General features: G+C 45.2%; 1 protein-coding gene across 2 annotated transcripts in view; it reads left to right on the top strand.

Annotated features, from left to right (window-relative positions):
- The window catches only part of USP25 (ubiquitin specific peptidase 25), a 274,636-nt gene that overhangs the window by 211,085 nt on the left and 40,076 nt on the right, over nt 1-23,475 (top strand). For both annotated transcript variants that reach the window (XM_075335070.1, XM_075335071.1), the window contains 2 exons: nt 10,864-11,042; nt 21,781-21,859. In XM_075335070.1, the coding sequence (XP_075191185.1) occupies nt 10,864-11,042; nt 21,781-21,859 (258 nt within the window). The remainder of the gene's footprint in view (nt 1-10,863; nt 11,043-21,780; nt 21,860-23,475) is intronic.

Here is a 23,475-nt window from a genome sequence, read left to right as displayed (position 1 = left end):
GAGTTGTGGAGGTGGCGATCCCTCACATAGGCACTTTTGTTATTGAGTCAGAGGAGGGGGGTTATGACGATGAGGTACCATTTTTTTTTTTTTTTAATTATTATTTTGGCTGCTGGGTGCCCCTTTGTGCCATCTCTCCCCTCCCCCTGGTGCTTTTTTGTTTCGCTGCCTGACTCACTATTCCACTGTGGCATGCCAACCAAATCTCAACTAATATGGCACCAGCGTTTGCAAATCATCAGGCATTGCTCATACGGGTGCTAAGGATAAGTCTGTGTGCATGCATCATGCCGAAAACTGACACTGGGTTCTGCTTGGGGCTGATTATTAACACTTTCTCCTTTATAATTAGTTTTTGGTGCTATTGTTACTACTTTACACAAGAGAATACCAGTGCAATAACCAGTTTGTGACTTCAACATGTAATAAATCTTTCATTCTACGTTTTTGGGGTCCAGACCGTTTGTATCTGCCACAAAAGGACTTCAGAGGATGTATAACATTATATATGTACATTCTCTAGGGTCCTGTCATTATTAACATTGATTGTTACCACCTTACACAAGATAATACCAGTGCAATAACCAGTTTGTGTCTTCATCTTTATAATTATTGACTATAGCTATTTGGGGTCCAGACCTTTGGTATCTGCCACAAAAGCAGGGCTTCAGAGGCATGCGTAGCATTATATATCTACATCCTCCAGTGTCCTGTCGTTATTACCATTGGGTATTTCAAGAAAAGGCCCTGGACATCTAGAAAATAGGGACGGCTACAAGTTTTGTCTGACTTATGTAGGGTTGTTCTTGGTTTGTCTGTATATAAAGGATATAAAGTATGTGAAGTGATTCTTCAGCGTGGGCGACCACTCTGCTATATTCAAAGACATGAGCAGGGCATTTGGGTGGCAAGAACTCGTGAAAATCTATTAATATAAGGGTTTGCTGTGTGAGGGAGGGAATAGATAACTCCAAAAAAAGGTAATTGCTGTCATGTATTATGGTAAACTTGGTGGGTGAAGGATGGAAGAGCGCTGTTTGGAAAACCCTGTTTCGGGCATCAAGATTGGTTATTTGGATCCTGCACCAACCTGTTTAGTTGATGTTTTTTGGGTGGACATTGATTGTCAGTGATGAGATTAAAAACCCAAAGTCCGAAGCTTCTCTTCCCCACTGTCCCCTTGAATGGGGATTAAATAGATTGTCCACTATTTTTACATTGATAGGATATCGATGTCAGATCAGATCTGAATAGGAGGCGAGTGTGCAGTACCCGGCTACGGCCACTATCAGAAGGCAGAGCAGCTCCGGAACTGAGCATTTTTGGCCACCGCCGGCACCAAGATCAGTAGATTGGTGGGGCTGCGGAGTGTCAGACCCCAGCTGATCTGACATTGTTGACCAATTAATGTAAAAGCAGTGGACAACCTCTTTAACACAACTTACATATCAACCACTAGAGCATTAATGGTATACGGTAGATGGTGACTTGGTAGCACAATATGTGGGAAATTTATCATTCCCTCTACTCCAGTTTTCTGGCATCACACAGTTGCAAAAAGTGATTTTGTGCTGGTATTTGCACATTTCCTGAAGACAAATTTACTATGTTCCTCAATACCGGATCATAGATTTCCTAGTTAACCATTTCTGGTGCCCTGACGGCCCATAGATGCACCGCATTTATTAAAACCTTTGAATAAATTTAGGTGGATCTACCTCCAGTGGGCTCTTGGTCTAAGGCTGTGTGCACACAGTGCGTTTTTATCACTTTTTTTGTGCAGATTTGTCACAAAACTGCAAGCAAATCCTTACGCCTGCAAAGTCAATGAGTAACCTGAAGTGTAGTGAACATGTTGACGTTTTTTTTTTTCCTTGCTAATATAGTGCAGAAAATAAACTGCATCATGTCCATTCTTTCAGTGTGCTTTTTTTTACCATTTTAAAGCAAAGTAAAATGCATGCAAAAAATGGTGCAGAACGCTCCGCAACCAAATACTCAACGGGTGCACATAGCCAAAAAATACTGTATAAAAAAATCAGTCTTGATAAATCCCCCCATTACAATAATAATTATAATAATTAATAATTACCCCATGATTGAATAATATAGTGCTGTCATTCCACGTTTTATTTAAGAATCGGGTTCGCCCTATATTTTACATTAGTATTTGTACGTTTTTGTGTAAAGTTTTTTTTCACCTTTCGTGATAGCTGTGGCTGCTTGCTTCTGTTATCGCCTGGTATAGATAGTCATCTCTTATAGGGCATGTTCACACAGCGTGTTTTTTTTATTTTATGATCTCAGTTTATTACATTAAACCACAATTTTGCCAATCCGTCATACAGTAGGTGCCACATTTGTGGATGACATGTCCCTTTCTCTAAGTATTGGAGGAATAGCGCTGAATGCTCTGAATTTAAGACCCTTCATTGCAAATGTGAACATAGCCTTCCTCCATTAAATACCAACAAATAACTTATTATTGTCAAGAACACTTGGTGATTGCGATGGGATGAACCGTGTCCTGATTATGCAGTAGTCTCTCGTGGTGAAGCCATTGGTTCTGCAGTGAACAAGAGATTCATAAATGGCAAAGACCGAATTTATAGCATATAGCAGCAAATAAAACATGGAAGGTTCGGTCTTAACGATTTCTCAATGCACATGTAAAGAAAAATAAATATTCCATAGAACAACTTTGTTTGGAATGGAAGTGTAGTTTATGCGGAAAAAAAAAATGGTGCTCCCCTACTGGGGTTCTGCTGGAGACCATACAACCCAAGGTGCCTTGAGATGAGTAAGTGTAGTGTTAGACCACCTCCTTCCAAATACTCCCAGGGATCGGGATTCAATTGTGACGCAAAATATGGAAAAGAATCGGTTCCTTGTTATCAGCGCAATCGCCAAAAATGCCTAGATATAGTGGCTGTGGGAAGGATTTATAGCCTTAAAGGGAATCTGTCGCCAGGATTTTCCCTCATGAGTTGCGGCCACCACCAGTGAGCTCTTATATATACTGTTCCAGAATACTGTATATAAGAGCCCAGGCCTCTCTGTAGAATGTAAAAGAACACCTTCATAATACTCAAATTGCAGTCCGGGATGATAGGTGTCGCTGCTCTCGATCCGGCTCCTCCATCTTGTGGGATCGCCGTCCTCCTGCCCATTCACACAGAGGCCTCCATTGCAGTCTTGCGCAGGCGCACTTTGATCTGCCCGGCTGAGGGCAGATCAAAGTACTGTAGTGCACAGGGGCGGTCTTTGACCTTTCCTCGTGCCTTCACGTTACAATACTTTGATTTGGTAGATCAAAGTGCGCCTGCGCAGGAATGCAATGGAGACCTGTCTGTGAATGACACCGGACGCGTCATGCACATGGGGCGGGGCAAGAGGACGGCGATCCAACAAGATGGATGAAGCACCAGACAGAGACCAGCGACGCCCATGACCTGACCGCTCCCTTGGTGAGTATTATAAAGGTGTATTTTACAATATACAGCTCGGCCTTGGCTCTTATATATAGTATTCTGGAATGCTGTATATAAGGGCTCACGGGTGGTGACTGCAGCTCATAAGGGGAAAACCTGGTGACAGGTTCTCTTTAATAAGGGCTTCACATTACAAAGCGTTTTGGAGTCAGTCTCCTTCATTGGGTAAATCGTGCTGTATTTTACCTGACTATTGAGATGGTTGGCTTCTAAAATGCTTTGTCATTAGAAGCATATAAAAGGGGCTCGAACAGATTGGCACAATGGGGAGCTTTGATTCCTGATGGGGGAACTCTTATCCCCATTATAAAATGGAGCTACAGGTCAAGCACCCGACCACCGCTCCATTCATGGGACTGCTGGTAAAAGCCAAGTGCAGAGCTCTGCTTCATAGAGAATCAGTGAAGCTGTGGAGCCGATCCGTGCGGGTCCCAGTGGTCCAAAGCCCATAGGATAAGTGATGCCTGGAGAACCCCTTTAATAAAATTTAATAAAGATTAAATTTAATCTGAAACCATCCGTTGGCCTCTATCCATTTCCGAGGTGTGCACCGATCTGAGGAACCTCTCCTTTTGCACATCTTTTGTCACATACTCTGTTTTGCGGTCCAGGATTTTCAGGTCGTAGACATGACTATGATCGGCCTGATTGTGACTGACCAATTTTCTTTCAGCTCTCATGAACGATCCAACTATCAACATACCAAACTAAGCTGTCAGATTTTTCTAGGGGCCCTCACCGCCCTTTTTGGCTGACTTTGTCAGCTAAATACCATGTCTTTTTGGAAACATGGAAACACTCGGTGATGAGTTAACATTAGTATATTACCAGTTTTACGGCTGAATGGAGCTCCTATAAGTTAGCATAAAAGTATAGGCCTCTATTTAAAGAGGTTGTCTACTACTTTTATATTGATGGCCTATCTTTAGGATAGGTCATCAATGTCTGCTCAGCCGGGGTCAGACACCTGCAACCCCGGCTTGGTGGCGGCCAGGTACTGCACAGCCGCCGCCCATTCAGATCAATAAGAGGTGGATGTGCAGTACCCGGCCCTGGCCACTATGAGAAGACTGAGCTGCTAGAGCTGTGCGCTTCTTGCTGCCACTGCCGCCACAGAGCACAGCTGATCAGCGGGGTATCAGAACATGGCCGATCACACATTGATGACCTATCCTAAGGATAGGCCATCAATGTAAAAGTAGTGGACAACCCCTTTAATCCTCACATCTCCGTATTCTAGCATTGTCTAGCGGGGTCTGTGCCCTAATTTGGTGCTTGTAGTGTTTTTGCTGTGGTAAATTTTTTTGGGGAAAAAAATTACTGTAGATTTATGAAACTTTATTTGTGGTCTACAGCAACCAATCATAGCGCAGCTTTAATTTCCTACTCTACTGAAAAACTAGAGCTGTGCTTTAGTTGCTATGGGCAACAGACTTTTTTTTTTTTTGCCTTTTTTCATAAATCTGCCCCATCCACACTAGATATTGTCACAGTGCTGTATGAGAGGGGTGCCTAGGCCTCGCCTTCCTGGATGGTCATGTCCTCCGTTTCTCTGGTTAATGCTCTGAGGATCTTGTGGTGCATGTGTCTGCTGCTGCGGCTGCCGGCGATGTTTCCCCCCACTCATTCATCTCCTCCATTAACATAGTCTGGTGTACTGCAAGCAATCCATCACCCATAGATGCATGCGACCGCCCGCTTCTCCGTGTTTTATTTCTGCATGCTTTATTATCTATTTCACTAATATATGATGAATAAAACTTGAATCCTCTGTGGCAGGTCATGATGACCCCAAACATGCAAGGCATTATCATGGCCATAGGTAAATCCAGGAATGTGTATGACAGGTGTGGGCCCGAGGCGGGGTTCTTTAAGGTACTGACTAAAATCATGTTCTCATTTGCCGCCGGCTTCCTATTTGTGGTTTCATGAATATTCATGTTGCATTTTCTGCTTTTACAGTCATAGTAAAATGTGTATTTTGTGTTTTATCAGTTACATATCACATTATCAGAGAATCTGGAAAGCCACTAAATGTAGCCTGAGATACATTAATCTGCATCAGCCCAGAGCTAATGGACTGTGTAATGTGAGACACTTGTTGCTAGGGATGATCTGCCCGGCAACCTTCATAAGACTAGTTGTTAGTGTATACAACTAGGCTATCAGACAGGAATTGGACTGATCAACTGGGTCGGCAGGGTGGGGAGGACTGGTCGTCTGGGTCGGCAGGGTGGGGGAGGACTGGTCGTCTGGGTCGGCAGGGTGGGGGAGGACTGGTCGTCTGGGTCGGCAGAGTGGGGGAGGACTGGTCGTCTGGGTCGACAGGGGGGGGAGGACTGGTCGTCTGGGTCGACAGGGTGGGGAGGACTGGTCGGCAGGGGGGGAGGACTGGTCGTCGGGGTCGGCAGGGTGGGGAGGACCGGTCGTCTGGGTCGGCAGGGTGGGGGACTACTGGTTGTCTGGGTCGGCAGGGTGGGGGACTACTGGTCGTCTGGGTCGACAGGGTGGGGAGGACTGGTCGGCAGGGGGGGGAGGACTGGTCGTCTGGGTCGGCAGGGTGGGGAGGACTGGTCGTCTGGGTCGGCAGGGTGGGGAGGACTGGTCGTCTGGGTCGGCAGGGTGGGGAGGACTGGTCGTCTGGGTCGGCAGGGTGGGGAGGACTGGTCGTCTGGGTCGGCAGGGTGGGGAGGACTGGTCGTCTGGGTCGGCAGGGTGGGGAGGACTGGTCGTCTGGGTCGGCAGGGTGGGGAGGACCGGTCGTCTGGGTCGGCAGGGTGGGGGAGGACCGGTCGGCAGGGTGGGGGACTACTGGTCGTCTGGGTCGACAGGGTGGGGAGGACTGGTCGGCAGGGGGGGGAGGACTGGTCGTCTGGGTCGGCAGGGTGGGGAGGACGGGTCGGCAGAGTGGGGGGACTGGTCGTCTGGGTCGGCAGGGTGGGGGAGGACTGGTCGTCTGGGTCGGCAGGGTGGGGGAGGACTGGTCGTCTGGGTCGGTAGGCTAGGGGAGGACTGGTCGTCTGGGTCGGCAGGGTGGGGGAGGACTGGTCGTCTGGGTCGGCAGGGTGGGGGAGGACTGGTCGTCTGGGTCGGCAGGGTGGGGGAGGACTGGTCGTCTGGGTCGGCAGGGTGGGGGAGGACTGGTCGTCTGGGTCGGCAGGGTGGGGGAGGACTGGTCGTCTGGGTCGGCAGGGTGGGGGAGGACTGGTCGTCTGGGTCGGCAGGGTGGGGAGGACTGGTCGGCAGTGTTGTGAGGACTGGTCGGCAGGGTGGGGGAGGACTGGTCGTCGAGGATCGGCAGGGTGGGGGAGGACTGGTCGTCGAGGATCGGCAGGGTGGGGGAGGATTGGTCGTCGGGGACCGGCAGGGTGGGGAGGACTCGTCGTCGGGGACCGGCAGGGTGGGGAGGACTGGTCGTCGGTGACCAGCAGAGTACCAAAAGGAGCACAGCTCTCATTGGAGAGTCACGATTAGGACAGCTGGTGGGGTTTTGGGAAATGGACCCCACCAGTCAGATATTAATGGCACTCATTTTAAAAGGGGTTTTTCTACATTTTACCTAAATCTAGTTTGGCATAAATGTATTAAAATAAATTAAAATAAGAAAACTCCTCTGTACCCTGAACAGTGCCACTCTGCTGTTCTTGCGGCGGTCTCCCCAGGTGGACTGCCACCATCAACAACTTGCAGAGGTAGTCGCATGATGTCTGTAGCCAATCTTGGGCTCTAAATTCCTTCACTTGATTAGCTACAGTCATAACGTGACGCTCTCTCCCACCGAATGTTGATGCTGTTTGTCCAAAGGGGAACACAGCTGCGAAAGTGGTGAAATTACACTCCTCGGGGAGGAAAGTACAGTTTCTTAGTATTTTAAAACATCCCGCTAGGTCATAGGACATACCATATGGGTCTGCATAGGGGCTGTAAAGAAATGTAAGCGATGTAGGGCGCATATGTCACCATATTTAACAAGGCAAACTACATACCATGCATTACTAAATGGCTATCTAGGGCATAATGGTACTGAATTTCGTATCATCCTTTATGAAAATTCACTAAATCTTCAACCAACTAGCCTGATTGACAGCTGCCCAATGTCCTTCCTTCCTGCTGAGATCTAATGCTCCTCAGTATGAGCTGCCGCTGTAAGTCAGACGTCAGGGACTGAATACACCTGGACTCATTAGGTCTGATGCTATAGCTGGACTCATTTTATTTTTGGATTGTACAGCCACTTAGAAATGGATTTTAACCCCTTTAAAAGGGGTATTCTCAATTTTAAAAGGGTAGTCATAAACTTTCTGATTATTGGGTGCCTGACCTCTGGATTTATTTATTTTTTCTTTTTTTAAAGATAAGGTCACATTTGGTTGTTACTATTTTGAGTACTTGGTGAATAACACAAGTGAATCAAAGAGTTCTGTTTGTATATATTATATTATATTATATATAATATAATATTATATATATATATATATATATATATATATATATATCTCTATCGAGCCACTAGGAAGTTTGACCGTGGATGAGAATATTTCAGTATTGCAATCTAGCGTAATCCTGAAGACCTGAAGGCCATTGGTATAACAACTTACAGACTTCCCTCAATCTTATCACAGTAGGCTTATGGGAGACCGATGAAGCAGCCTTGTTAGTCTAATGTGTATAGAGGCCTTAAAGGCAATATAACCTGAAAATAACATGCTGCAAGTGATTTCAGCCCTGAATCTGTTTATCTTTTTTTTATTTACCTGCAATTTTAAGGCCCAGTCACACACAACGACTTACCAGCGATCCCGAAAACGATGTGACCTGATAGGGATCGCAGGTAAGTCGCTGGGAGGTCACAGGTGAGATGTCACACAGTCAGATCTTACCAGCGCTGCAGGAACAATACAGGTCACAGTAGCGACCTGTATAACGATCTCCGCAATCACTGTGACCCTGTCACACAGTGTCAAACACAGCGATGGGTCCTGCCCAGCAGGACATCGCCTTTGAAGAAAATGGCCTGGACCATTCTGCAACGACTAGAGATCTCACAGCAGGGGCCTAATTGCTGGTAAGTGTCACACATAACGAGATCGCTACTGCGTCACGGAAACCGTGACTCAGCTGCGATCTCACTAGCGATCTCGTTGTGTGACGGTATCTTTTAGCTTAAGCCTGTTATCGCTATCATTAGTGAATCTCAGCAGAGCATGAGTTGTAGTCCAACTCCGCCCCCTCTGTGATTAGCAGCTTCTGTCTATGGAAATGTGCATTTGGCGTAAGCGGGGACAGCTCTCTCAGCACTGCTACATAAAAAATCCAAAATCTTTCACTGTGACAGAACAGCTGCAGCCAGTAATCTAAGTGATGCATCATTGAACTCAGAACCTCTTTGCCTACATCATGCTGCTCTCAGATGAGGTAGCAAAAACCTGCTGACAAATTCCCTTTAAAGTAGCTACACAGAGGACCTGCATAATCAATCGATAGTCTGCGTTTGTAGTCCATCTGACTGTCCTACCGCAACGATCCGGTATGTCTTCTTTTCGAATGCCCAATCCTTTTTGTTTTCCAGAAGATGATCGAGCCATTTCTGATAATTCTATAAAATGAAAGCTGAGAAAACCATTGGTTACTCTTTGTGACTGCGCATTTGCACCAGTTTTGATTAATCCCCCTCAATGATTATTCTGTTTTTCGTTCTTATTGGGAATACTTTTTCGATTTTGACAGCAGAAGTCGATCACTGAACGCTGAGGTCGCAAATAACCGCAATGTTACCATCTCCTAACTTGTCTATTTTAGTAAGTGACTGTAGTAACCTTAAAAGAAAAATTCTACAACATCTTACTTGGAAGTCTATATTTTGCTGTTCCTCCATTGTTGTTCCTGGTAATATATCAAGAAATTGACAAATGCGCGTTTCTATTCCACTTGCTCTAATGTACAGCGTGCAACATTGTCATCACTGATAGCACATTATCAGAGTATAGAGAGCGGCCTTGGGTGTGGTAACAGCTCAGTGTCCATGTATAGATTTTCAATTTGGATAGTAGATGAATGGCTCAGCAGAGATGTAAGAAAACACGCTTGGATATATATTTGCTAAAATTGGTCAAACAGGTCCTCATTTGATTGTGGACTACAAGAAAGATCTATCAGAGTAATAACTATTAAAGGGAATCTGTCAACAGGTTTTTGCGATGTAATCTGACAGCAGCAGCATGAGTTAAAGAAAGAGACCCCGATTCCAGTAGTGAACCACTTACTTTACTGGGTGCAGCAGTTGTGATGGAATCAGTTTTCTCTGCTCCAGATCTAGCAGAGTTTTGAATGCTGAGCTTTGTATAACCCTTCCCAAACCTCTGATTGTCAGTATACAATGTAAGACAAAATAATCACTGATCTCGGGGAGACCAGCCAGAGAAAACACTGCCGGCAGCCAGCAAAGGCGCTCAACACCGTGAAATCCTAGGTGCATTGTCTCAACACAGAAAATAGCCAGATATCCTTCTGGGAAGGACCTGGCCAAGGAGTGGCTCTTTTTAGGAGACCACCATATTAAGTGGCCCTTTTAGTCAATATCCAACTCTTCAACGAGTTTAAAGATACGACAAGGGAAATACCAAGGCCAGGTATCCATCCACAGATAGCTGTTTTGGGGTGTTGCCCCTCATCAGTGTGGAGTAGGATTCTGGCTAGGTGGGAACAATGCCTTGAAGACCAGCAAGACAAAATAATCACTGATCTCAAGGAGACCAGCCAGAGAAAACACTGCCAGCAGCCAGCAAAGGCGCTCAACACAGTGAAATCCTAGGTGCGTTGCCCCCTGGGAAGTATGCAAATCAAAAAAGGTCTGTGGAGCCTCTGTTAGGAGTCTCAGCACAGAAAATACAATGTACACAGAGTGCTGTCAATCAATGGTGGAGGCGGAGTTGGACGAAGATGCACAAGACACATAGTCCTGTAGTGATGATTTTTTTCTAAGACACTGATTTTATTGGAAGAACAACACACATCCTAGTAAGTGACATATCTCTGGAATCATGGTGCTCAGATTACATAGCAAAAACCTGCTGACAGACTCCCTTTAAATCAGGGCTCAACAACCTGCAGCACTACAGGTATTGTAAAACTACAATTCCCAGCATGCCACCTGGCAGAGTAAGCTGTGAGCTGTCATTTACAATGGCTGCAGGTTGCTGAACCCTGTACCTTGCTTGTATTCTACACTATATTCACAGGGTTACAGATTGTCTTTCCTCTCATTTCTTAATGGAGATCACATTGGTTAAGTTTTAATCTTCTGTTTTTTTAGGTTTGTGGCTTTTTTGCGTTTGCCAAATAACTTTGGCTCTTTTCTGTTTCCTATCCCCAGGCCATCAAAACGGAGTATGCACGGCTATTAAAATTAGCACAAGAGGATCCGCCTCCGGAGACAGATTACCGCTTACAGCATGCAATAGTCTACTTCATCCAGAGCCAGGCGCCAAAGAAGATTATCGAGAGAACCCTCCTGGAACAATTTGCCGATCGCAACCTGAGTTTTGATGAACGGTAAACAAACGTTTGCACGGATTCTGACATTTTATAGACGCACACAATTCGAAATTCAGCTCTAGATGTTACTACGGCATATAATGAAAACACTTCACTTTTACCAAACTTCCATGTAGTCAGAACCATACTGTTATACAGGATTAAAGGGGGTGGTTCACTACTCAGCATTAGTGACCACATCTCTGTAAAACTCATAGGGAAGGCTTTTGTCAAACACCTTGTGTAGTACATTTTGCCTCTGAGCGGTGCTATTGTAGTCCGCTCATCCCCATCGAGTGACCCCCCCTGGGCTCCATAAGCTCTGAGATCCGGTGATGTCACGTCAACTTACAGTTGACCCGACATTATCGAGGTGGCCCCAGTGTTCTTGAGTGGCTGGGCTGTGGGCGGCGTTTCACCACTCGTCACAGCTCAGCATTGCCCCTGCTTCCGGTGCTCTGCAGTTAAGGGGAGATTGTGCGAGATGCTGCGCTGTGACGAGTGGTGAAACGCTACCCACAGCCCAGTCACTCACGGAGACTGGGGCCGGCCGCGGTGATGTCGGGTCAACTGAAAGTTGACGTAACATCACCGGATTTCAGAGGTCATGGAGCCAAGGGGTCTCGATGGAGATGAGCAGACCACAATAGCGCCACTCAGAAGCAGAATGTTCTACACAAGGTATTTGAGAGAAGCCTTCCCTATGAGTTTTACAGAGGTGTGGCCACTGATGCTGAGTAGTGAACCACCCCTTTTAAAGAGTGATGTATAGGCAATGCTTATCTTATGCTATGTCCCCTGAATAAGCAGGGTCAAACTCGTATTTCACAGGCTGGATATCAAGCTAGCTTTACTCCTTTATATATGTATTCCTATATATAAGAACTGTCATATATAAATATGTACAGTATATATTTCTTTATTGGCCAGTATACGGGCCAACATTTCCATTTGCAATTGGCATAAGCACTGATCTTACCGTGTTTTTCCAAAAATAAGCCCTCCCCCAAAAATAAGCTCTAGCAGGGATTTTCAGCATTTTCAGAGCAAGGCTTAAATATAAGCCCTCCCCTGAAAATAAGCCCTAATCGCGGTTCAATAATGAAGTGTCTGTGCAGCAAAAAAAAAGTTAAAGATACTGTGGGACACTTCATTATAGACAGCGCGCACCCCACAATCACACTCACCAGACACCGAGCGGCAGGACCTGCAGTGATCGCACACATCAGATCTCACACCTACACACATCATATCGCGCACACAAACATCGGATTACATACTCACCATATCCAGCGACACCGATTTCTTGTGGCCGGCAGAATCCTGAGAGGCTGTGCGGTGGAGCGCAAGGACCTGCCGCAATGCTAGCTTACAGGACCTGTGGACAGACGCGTGACTTCCTCCCATCATTCCCTGCGGCCAGAAGTATTCTGTAACGCTGGATGAAGTGTGTGTGTGTGTGTGTGTACTGGGAGCCACGCAGATGTCCAGTTCTGGTAAGTATGAGTCTCCTCGGAGGTGGGCTGTCAGCTTTTTTGGAGGGGGAAAACTTACCCCAACCATGTTTCTCAAAAAATAAAACCACCTCCAAAAATAAGCCCTAGTGCTTTTTTTTGGGGGGGGGGGGGGGGGGGAGTATAAGACTGTCCTATTTTTGGAAAAACACGGAATTAAACCTCTTGTGCAAAACCCCATGCTTGCTTGCAGAACTCCCCTTCTTTTCAAAAGAGGTTCTTGAGCAGCTGCTTCCTGCAATATGTCCATATTCTGCAACCATAAAATAGTCTATTTCTTAGCCTCTCATTTTGTAAACGAAGAGTTTCAGCTCAATTTTTCTTAGTTTTGCTTAACTAAAAAAAAATGACACTGACACAATTTAAAAAAATATTTTCTTCTATTCACTCATTTTGCTTGGGGAGTATTTGGCTTCAAGACTGAGTTAGCCAAATAATATTTGTTGTGTCAAAATATAAAGTTTTATTTAATTCAATATAATGTTTATCACAAAAAAGACTTCTGTGTTCAGAAATCTCTCCACCTGTGTAGTGTGAAACTGCTTCTTCTTTATATGGGGGGGGGGGGAGGGTACATTGCAGTCTTTTTCTATAGGGACATTTATTGTAGTGTTGGGATGTTACAGGTGTAGTATATACAATTTCACACCTGTTACGTCTAGGCACACTATTTACCTAGAGTTTAAGGGTTAATATGCTGGTAAATGACATGAAAGATTCATGCCTTCCTGCTTTAGGCTACATTCACTCTTCCATTGTTTTGCATTAGAATAGAGATGGAGAGAGGAGCGCATGTGACGAAACTCAGGGAGCTGACCGTTGTAGGTCGATTATAGCCGCTCACCTGGTGAAGATATTTCACATATCAAAACGCGTTGTGGTACGAGGAAAGAAAATAAAGATTTCGGCTTAAAGGGAACCTGTCAGCAGAAATTTCGTAATAAACCTAAAAGATTCCCCTTCTGCAGCTCCTGGGCTGCATTCTAGCAAGGTTCCTGTTGCTATTCTGCCCCCTTTGAGAACTAAATAAATAGTATATAAAGTCTTTTTGTATGCAAATATTTTTTTCTGTACACGGGGGCGGGCTCTCTTGCGTCCGTTAGTCGCCCTCCTGCCGCTTTAAGCCGCCCCCCATCGCTCATTTCCATACTGAGGACGCCGCCCAGTGCTCCTGAGGTCTCGCGCATGCGACGTGCCACACTCGCAGTACTGTGTACAGTGTGACCGCTGGTGATGTGATTGCACAGGCGTGAGATTATGGGCAGCGCTGTGATTGTCATCAGCAAGTACCCGCCCATAATCTCGTACCCGCGCTTTCCCCTCTGCCTCCACCGTTCTGCGCAAGCGCTGGCCAGATGAACCCATGTTACCTCTTACCCATGTTTCCCTGGAGCAGGAAATAGATGGGAGGAGCGGAGCACACCACCGATCAACAGGGTTCATCTGGCCAGCGCTTGCGCAGAACGGTGGAGGCAGAGGGGAAAGCGCGGGCACGAGATTATGGGCGGGTACTTGCTGATGACAATCACAGTGCCGCCCATAATCTCACGCCTGCGCAATCACGTCACCAGCTGTCACACCGTGCACAGTACCGCGAGAGTGGCACGGCGCATGCGCAAGACCTCAGGAGCACTGGGCGGCGGCCTCAGTATGGAAATGAGCGATGGGGGAAAGCATAAAGTGGCAGGAAGGCGACTAACGGACGCAAGAGAGCCCGCCCCCGTGTACAGAAAAAAATATTTGCATACAAAAAGTAAGACTTTATAAACTATTTAGTTCTCAAAGGGGGCAGAATAGCAACAGGAACATTGCTAGAATGCAGCCCAGGAGCTGCAGAGGGGGAAGCTTTTATGTTTATTATGAAATTTCTGCTGACAGGTTCCCTTTAAAACAATGAACAATTCTGCCCTCCTTAGCGCTCGCCGGACTGTGATATCATTTTTCTATATTGTTTTGCATCAGTCACAATCCATCGCCTTGAGGAATTACGGTATCCTGCGAAATATTTTGCAGGAATCCGTTTTTTTCCCATAGCCTTGTATTAACGACGGATTGCGACTGATGGCCGTGCGTTGCATCCGCCGCGTGACTGATCAGTTGTGGAATGACTGACCATCGGGCGGTATGAACGTACAATGTAACGTTTTTTGGAGCAGCAAAAAAATGGATTCCATCGCAATATGTCAAGGGCTATAATGGCTGTCTATGGTGCTGGATTCCGCCATCCTCTACTGAGCATGCTAGGCACACCCATTGGGCTGTCCCAAACACAAACAGATCACGGCGGATCTGTCACAAAAACGGACACACAGCGGATGTAATGGACGCAATGGATCAGTTTTTTCAAAGCTTTCCTGTGAACAGAGTCCTGTGAAATAACACATCTGTTGCGTCAGTTGACATCTAAAAAAACGACAAATCAGTCGTTGTGTCGCAACCGCGGACCTGACTGATTTAAAACAATGGAAGTGTGAATGTAGCCTTACTAGAGCAGAGGCTGCAGGGAGAAAATGAACTTATATCCTCCCTGCAGCTATTGTTTCCCAGTCATTGGGGTGGTTCTGTAATCACTTCCCAACTATTGTTGTCAGTCTGCTCTGCACATACGTGCTGTACATTGAGAGCCTGCTCTGCAGCATGGTTGTAGTCAACGTGCGGGTACATGGTTTGAAAAAGGTCTGCATTTTATGACCGAAACGCGTCATCTTGTACATATATTTGGAAGAAAATGGAATAAAATAGAGAAAAGAAGCTTTATTCGTGAGTGCCGATCTTTCTATATTTCAATGTGCTGATAGTGATTACAGCGCTCCCTGTATAGTGAGTGATGACTGGAGACTCTACACTCCCTGATAATTGGAAGCGAGCAGCTGCAGGGAGGATAGAAGTTCGCTTTCTCCCTTTTGCCACCTTTCCAATAAGGCCAGGTTCATATCAAGCTTGAGACACAAGGCATTGGCTCCGTCGGGGCTTCCATCCGAACCCCTAAAAAAAAACGGGAGTCAAGCGCATCTGCTGATGGAGCCGTTGACTTTAATGAAGCAGACAGTCACTTTTTGCTCTGTCTAATCTCATTTTTTGGCAATGTCTGCCTTTTTGAGGCATGGTCAAAATGCAATTGACCACTCTCCTCTACTTGCCTCAAAAAGGTCAAAAATAAGGGCAGAGATAGCATAAAGTGACCCCCATCTACTTGATTGCCAATGTCCCTGTAATTGTCAGTAGTGGGACATTTATCTTATCCTCTGTCGGGCACATACAGGCAGGCAATGCCCTTTTACACGCTCAGCCTCCCTCCTGCCTAATTTATTTATTTTTTTACATTGGGGACGGTGTTAAAAAATTAAATGGCAACATAAAATTAGCTGAAAACTACAGCTCCAAAAAGAAGGGAATCGCTGAAAACCTTTTTGTTCTGAATCCTCGCCCTGATCCCTGTTTTGGGGTTTGGTCTCAATTTTGGTAACTTAAAGGGAATCTGTCAGTGTTTTTGCCAACTGAACTGAGAACTACATAATGTAGGGGCAGATATCCCGATTCCAGTAATGTATTACTTACTGGGCTGCTTAGTGTAGATTTGATAAAATCACTGGTTAATCAGCAGGAGATTATCATGAGCATGCGAGGTGCTGAACTGAAGTAAAGTGCTGAATTTAAGATAAGTGCATAGTTTGAACACAATTACATAGTGGTGATAACTGTAATTGTTGAATTTCATTAGGGAATTGTGTGTCTGTTTGTGATTCTGTGAAAAGGAAAAAAAAAAAAAAAAAAGTTAGTCTTGTGATTTAATTAGTAGGATTAGTCACACCTGTTTCTAGAAGCTTCTAGCAGCTTCTGGTAGTCATTGTACATCTATATAAACCAGCCAGTGCAAGCGAGGTGCTGAGCGTGCGAGGTGCTGAACTGAAGTAAAGTGCTGAATTTGTTTTACTACTTTAACGTTTATCCCCATTTAATAGGTGCTCCATGGACAATGCTACCAGGTGTGTATCTTGTCAGATGTATGCATGCCTTGAGCAGCCGTTCGAGGGTGACTATGTCTGCACTCGATGCAAGCATGTTGCGTATTTGGAAGCCAAGGTAACTGATCTAAATAAGCAGCTTGCAACACTCAGGGGCATTGCAAACCTGGAGAGGAGTTTAGAGCTCACTGAGCTTTCTCTGGCTGGGGCCAGTGATATGGAGGAGGGTGGAGGTGGGGAAGATCAGGACCCAGAGGTAGGTAGCTGAGTAACAGTTAGAAGAAGAGGTAGGGGGAAAAGTGTCAGGGAGCCTAGTCCAGACCTGGCACAACCTAGTAAATATGCCTGTTTGGCTGATATCAGGAATGAAGGGCCAGGACTAGGGTCACTACAGCAGGACGTTGCTCCTAGCAACCAGGAAAACAACTGCTGTAGGAAGGAGGGAAATAGGAGTGCAGCAAAGCCCAGACAGATGTTGGTGGTAGGGGACTCTATAATTAGGCGGACAGACAGGGTCATCTGTCGCCGAGACCGTGAATGCCGAACAGTGTGTTGTCTGCCGGGTGCTCGGGTTCGGCATATTGCGGATCAGATAGACAGATTGCTGGGTGGGGCTGGGGAAAACCCAGCGGTCATGGTGCACATTGGTACTAATGACAAAGTTAGAGGCAGGTGGAAGGTCCTTAAAAATGATTACAGGGAACTAGGAGAGAAGCTGAAGTCCAGGACCTCCAAGGTGGTGTTTTCAGAAATACTCCCGGTGCCACAAGCGTCACTAGAAAGACAGCGGGAGCTTAGGGAGATAAATATGTGGCTTAGAAATTGGTGCAGGAAGGAAGGGTTCGGGTTCATGGAGAACTGGGCCGACTTCTCAGTCGGCTACAGGCTCTACGGTAGGGACGGGCTGCACCTCAATGGGGAAGGTGCAGCTGTGCTGGGGGAGAAAATGGTCAGACGGATGGAGGAGCTTTTAAACTAGGATCGGGGGGGGGGGGGGGGGGGAGGGAGGGTAGTGGAGCAAATAAGGGGAGAGATAGAGCAGATAGAGACAGTGAGACGGTAGGGGTCAATGAAGGATTAGGGGGGGATGGGACATACAAGGAACTTAGGGAGGCTAGGAGTAATAAAGGTGTTAATAGGATTAAATGTCTACTGGCAAATGCAAGAAGTCTTGCAAACAAAATGAATGAATTGGAGACTCTTATGTCAACCATGGATTATGATGTGGTGGGCATTACGGAAACCTGGCTGGATGAAAGCCATGACTGGGTGACAAACATACAGGGTTATAGTACATTTAGGAAGGACAGGAAAGGCTAAAAAGGTGGTGGGGTGTGTATATTTATTAAATCTAACCTAAAACCTGTGTTGTATGATGACATTGAGGGGAACAGCAACAATGTAGAGTCAGTATGGGTAAATGTACATGGGGAGGGGAATAATGGAAACATGCTAATTGGAGTTTGCTATAAGCCTCCTAACATACCTCAACAAATAGAGGGTGAAATGCTGGAACAAATTGAAAAGGCAGCTAATAATAATAATCGGGTTCTTATTATGGGGGATTTCAACTATCCAGACATACAGTGGGACATAGAATCTTCTGGTTCTGCTAAAAGCTGTAAGTTATCTACTATTCAAGACCATTTCCTCTCTCAGATGGTAGGTGAACCGACCAGGGGAGATAATTTGCTAGATCTGGTCCTGTCAAATAGACCGGATACAATTTCAGATCTACAGGTCCGGGAGCACTTGGGCACCAGCGATCATAATATGGTAAGCTTCAACATAATATTCAATAGAACATTTCAAAGGGGGAATGCTAAAACCTGGAATTTTAGGAAAGCTGATTTCTACAAATTAAGGGAAGAGCTTAAATGTGTAGATTGGGACAAAGTCATGGTAACTGGGGATACTGAACATAAATGGGGAAAGTTTAAGGATATACTACTAGAGTCCTGTAAAAAACGTATTCCCTCTGGTAATAAAATGTACAGGAATAAAAAGAAACCACTATGGATAAATAAGACTGTACAAAGTATAATAAAACAAAAACAAAGGGCATTTAAAATCTTAAAGGCTGAGAATACAGAAATAGCATTTCAGAAGTATAAAGATATCAATAGGAAATGTAAAAAAGAAATCAAACAAGCAAAATTAGCTACTGAAACAAAAATCGCCAATGACATTAAAATAAATCCCAAAATCTTTTATAAATACATTAATGCCAAAAGGAAAACAAAGGATAGTATCGGCCCCTTAAAATATAATAACAAGTTAGTTATAGAGGACAAACAAAAGACTGAGATATTAAATAGGCATTTCTCATCTGTATTCACCAAGGAACTGACTGTACCAGGGATCATTCAACAAGTGAAAAATCAAAGTTCACCACCCGATATAATTAATTTAATACAAGATGAAGTACGCCTACGTCTGAGTAAATTAAACATTGACAAATCCCCAGGGCCAGATGGCATTCATCCACGAATATTGAGGGAATTGAGCTCCGTAATCGACAGACCGCTGTATCTCATCTTTTTAGACTCACTTGTAACAGGGTTGGTGCCTCAGGATTGGAGGATTGCTGATGTGGTACCGATATTTAAGAAAGGTAAGAGGGTAGATCCAGGCAACTACCGTCCAGTAAGCCTGACATCAGTAGTATGCAAAGTTTTTGAGGGCATTTTAAGGGATGACATGCAAAAATATATTGCAGAAAATAATATGATAACTGACAAACAGCATGGATTCATGAAAGATAAGTCGTGTCTAACCAACCTGTTGGGGTTCTATGAGGGGGTAAGTTCAAACCTGGATATTGGTAATGCAGCTGATGTGATTTATTTGGACTTTGCAAAGGCATTTGATACTGTACCACATAATAGCCTTATACTAAAGCTCCAGAAGCAAGGACTAGGGGACACAATATGCAACTGGGTAAGGAATTGGCTAAAAGATAGGAAACAAAGAGTAGTCATAAATGGAACATTCTCTAAATGGGCTATAGTCAGCAGTGGGGTGCCGCAGGGATCTGTGCTTGGACCGATTCTTTTTACTCTCTTTATTAATGACCTTGTGGATGGGATTGATAGTACAGTGTCAGTCTTTGCCGATGACACCAAACTATGTAGGATATTAAAAACTGACCTGGATAGTACAATATTACAAAAAGATCTGGATAAGATGTCAGAATGGGCAGATACTTGGCAAATGAGATTTAATGTTGATAAATGTAAAGTAACGCACCTAGGACGGAGTAATCCTATAGCTGCGTATACATTAAATGGAAGTAAACTCAGGACTACAGAACAGGAGAAGGACTTGGGTATTCTCATTACAAATAAGCTAATAAGCTGAGCAGCAGCACTCAATGTCAAGCAGCAGCTGCTAAAGCAAACAAGATTTTAGGGTGTATAAAAAGAGAGATTAGATCCCGTGATCCCAACGTATTGTTACCCCTCTATAAATCACTTGTAAGGCCACATCTGGAATACGGGATCCAGTTTTGGGCTCCACATTTTTAAAAGGACATTCAGAAGTTAGAGTCAGTTCAAAGGCAGGCAACTAGACTATTACAAGGAATGGAAGGCCTCCCATATGATGAGAGGTTGAAAAAGTTAGATATGTTTAGCTTAGAAGAAAGACGTCTCAGAGGAGATCTCATTTATATGTATAAATGTGTGGTCAATATAAAGGACTGGCACATGACTTATTTCTTCCGAAGACAATACTAAGGACCAGGGGGCACTCACTGCGAGTGGAAGAAAAGCGATTCCAACAGCTAAATAGGAAAGGGTTCTTTACAGTTAGAGCAGTCAGACTGTGGAATGCCCTACCACAAGAGGTAGTAATGGCAGATACTATAACAGCTTTTAAAAAAGGGCTGGATGATTTCCTCACTACACACAACATTGTTGGTTATAAATGACTTGGTGACTAAATGTAGAACTGGTGGAGGAAGGTTGAACTAGATGGACCTAGGTCTTTTTTCAACCTAAGTAACTATGTAACTATTACAGGACTAACTGGCCTGCTGCCAGGTAGTCCAGCATATTCATAAGCTCTGTATAACTGCTAGATCTGCAGCAGAGAAAACATTGAATTTATCAAAATGACAGCAAACAGCCCAGTAAGTGACACATCGCTGGAATCAGGGTCTCTGGCTCTATATTATGCTGCTCTCAGATGGGGGAGCAAAAACCTGGTGACAGATTCCCTTTAAAGGAAAGCCGTCGATTGCTATCCGGTGCTGAGCCTATAATACCCCGGTGACCTTATTTATTTTTGGCCATCAGCTTTTGACCTTTTTTACAAGCCAGCATGAGGATTATGGTGGACGTAACACAATGAGGATGATACTTTTGACCTCTTGGATGAGGCAAGTGCAGTAATCATTAATCAGGGGTAACTGGTAGTGTCATACTCTCTCCCGAAAATTGGCGTTTTCCTGCTTTAACCTGCAGAGAATGAAGATGGCTCGGAGCTGTAAGCAGATACGGAGGAGATCAGGGACACATTGAGGAGGTTTAAGGTTTTGTGACTTTGTGGCGGTATGTAGCGGACTCTGAAGTCAGTGCTCCTCATCTGGTGGCGCCCAGTACTTTGTATGTCCTCACCACTTTTCATAGGAACTCAGTTTCATTAACTTCTTGAATGTTAAAACCCAAATATTTGGAGTGTGGATAGTTAATATAATCACTTTAATTAAATTTGATGAAAAACAAGCCTGCAAACCACATATAACAATAGCGGTGTTATTTTTCAGCAGTATACGGCGGTATGTAATTGTCATTTTCGTGGGCTGAGAATAGAGAAGCTTGATCAACGTCAGACTAACTAAATATCACTCAAATTTAGTGATGTGTAATCATGAGAAGTGACACCGGGAAAAGTATTGAACACATGAAAAAAGAGAGATGCAAAAAGCCATGGACAGTCAATGACGCCAGCTAAAATCTAAAAGTAATTAGAAATCCTGCAACTTAGTGAAAAATATCAGCTTATTCAACTGATAGCCTCTAAAAAGGTGTCTCGTTACCAATGTGCCACCGACAGTGATGTTTGGGGGTGGGAACATCATGGTGGGGGGCTGTTTTTCAGTATACGGCACTGGTAAACGCCAGATGATTGAAATTAGGATGAATGGACAAATGTACTGAGACATTGTTGATAAAAATCTGCTGCCACTTACCAGGATGATGAAGATGAAACGAGGGTGGACATTTCAGCAAGACAATGATCCCTGACCGTTTTTGCCATTTTCTTATGTTTTAGTTGTCGAAACATCATGAAAGTGGCCCAGGCTAAGCTTGAGCTGATAAAGCCGGACGAGGTGAACATGGAGGAGTACAAGGTTGGTATACCATATAAATCGAAATGTATATTCATAACAGCAGATCTCGCGATACTTTGTGACAGTGTTTTGCAAAGATGTCCCTTTTGCACGAACATTAAATTTTTTATTAAATTTAGTTTTTACAATAGTCTCATATTTTATAGTCCTTTAATATTTAACTACCGTATTTTTCGGACTATAAGACGCACTCTTTCCCTCAAAGTTGGGGGAAAGTGGGGGGTGCGTCTTATAGTCTGACTGTAGGGCTGCAGGGAATGAGGGTGCTGCAGTGGAGCGGGTCATCAGGGGCATGAGCAGCCTGCAGTGACCACATGGACCCGCTCATTTAATATGCACGCCCATCATCTCTCAGCGCTGAAGCTGGTGCTGACAGGTGGGCGGGGGGTGCGCGCATATTAAACAGCCTGCCCGCATGATCACCCCTGGCAACTACAGCCTGGAGTGATCATGTGTGGCTGTATTCACTGCTTCCCGTGCATCATCATCAGCGCGGGGTGCAGTGAATCAGTATAACTCACCGGCCACGATTCCTGCAGCACCGCGATGTCCTCCTGTCTCTGCCAGCAGCGGCTGTGTGGAGACTAGCGGTGCGCACAGCGATGACGTCATCGCTGTGCGCACGTGTCCACACGCAGCCGCTGCCGGCACAGACAGGAGGACATCGCAATGCTGCAGGAATCGTGGCTGGCTCCACACTCCAGCGGCGCTGTTAAGGCGAGTATGAACGTTTTATTATTTTTTATGTGCCACAGGATGCAGGCTGTATCCCAGGATGGGGGTGTATAGCAGGATGATGGTATATTATGAGCAGGGTGGGGGTATATTATGAGCAGGATGGGGTGTATAGCAGGATGGGGACATATGCTAGGATGGGTTATATAGCAGGATTGGGGCCATATGCCAGTATATAGCAGGATGCGGCCATATGCCAGGATGACAGTATATAGCAGGATGGGGGCTATACCAGGATGAGGGACATATACTGTATATACAAGGCAGGAGGATCATTACCAGGATGGGGTACCTTGGTAGAGAATTTGGGGACATTACCCCCATAACAGTATCAGCAGCAGATCCTCGCCCCATAAGTGTGTCATGACCACATTTTTTGCTTAAAATTTTATTTTCCTATTTTCCTCCTCTAAAACCAGGGTGCGTCTTATAGTCCGAAAAATACGGTATACCCCATATGTTTTAACAGTTCAAGCTATTTTGTTCTTTCTTTGTCGCTCCATTGGGAGACCCAGACAATTGGGGTGTATAGCTTCTGCCTCCGGAGGCCACACAAAGTATTACACTTAAAAAGTGTAACCCCTCCCCTCTGCCTATACACCCTCCCGTGCATCACGGGCTCCTCAGTTTTATGCTTTGTGTGGAAGGAGGCACACATCCACTCATGCATTCTCATTTTAGTCAGCAGCAGCTGCTGATTTTATCGGTTGGAAGAAAAGAGGGCCCCCACGGGGCCCCCGGCATGCTCCCTTCTCACCCCACTACGTCGGCGGTGCTGTTAAGGTTGAGGTACCCATTGCGGGTACAGAGGCTGGAGCCACATGCCGTTTTCCTTCACCATCCCTTAGCGGCTCTGGGAGAAGTGGGATCCTGACCGGTCA

The sequence above is a fragment of the Anomaloglossus baeobatrachus genome, chromosome 2 (assembly GCF_048569485.1).
Source record: "Anomaloglossus baeobatrachus isolate aAnoBae1 chromosome 2, aAnoBae1.hap1, whole genome shotgun sequence".
Classification (NCBI taxonomy): domain Eukaryota; kingdom Metazoa; phylum Chordata; class Amphibia; order Anura; family Aromobatidae; genus Anomaloglossus; species Anomaloglossus baeobatrachus.
The sequence above is the reverse complement of the archived record's forward strand: the minus strand, read 5'-3'. Positions and strand labels throughout refer to the sequence as shown.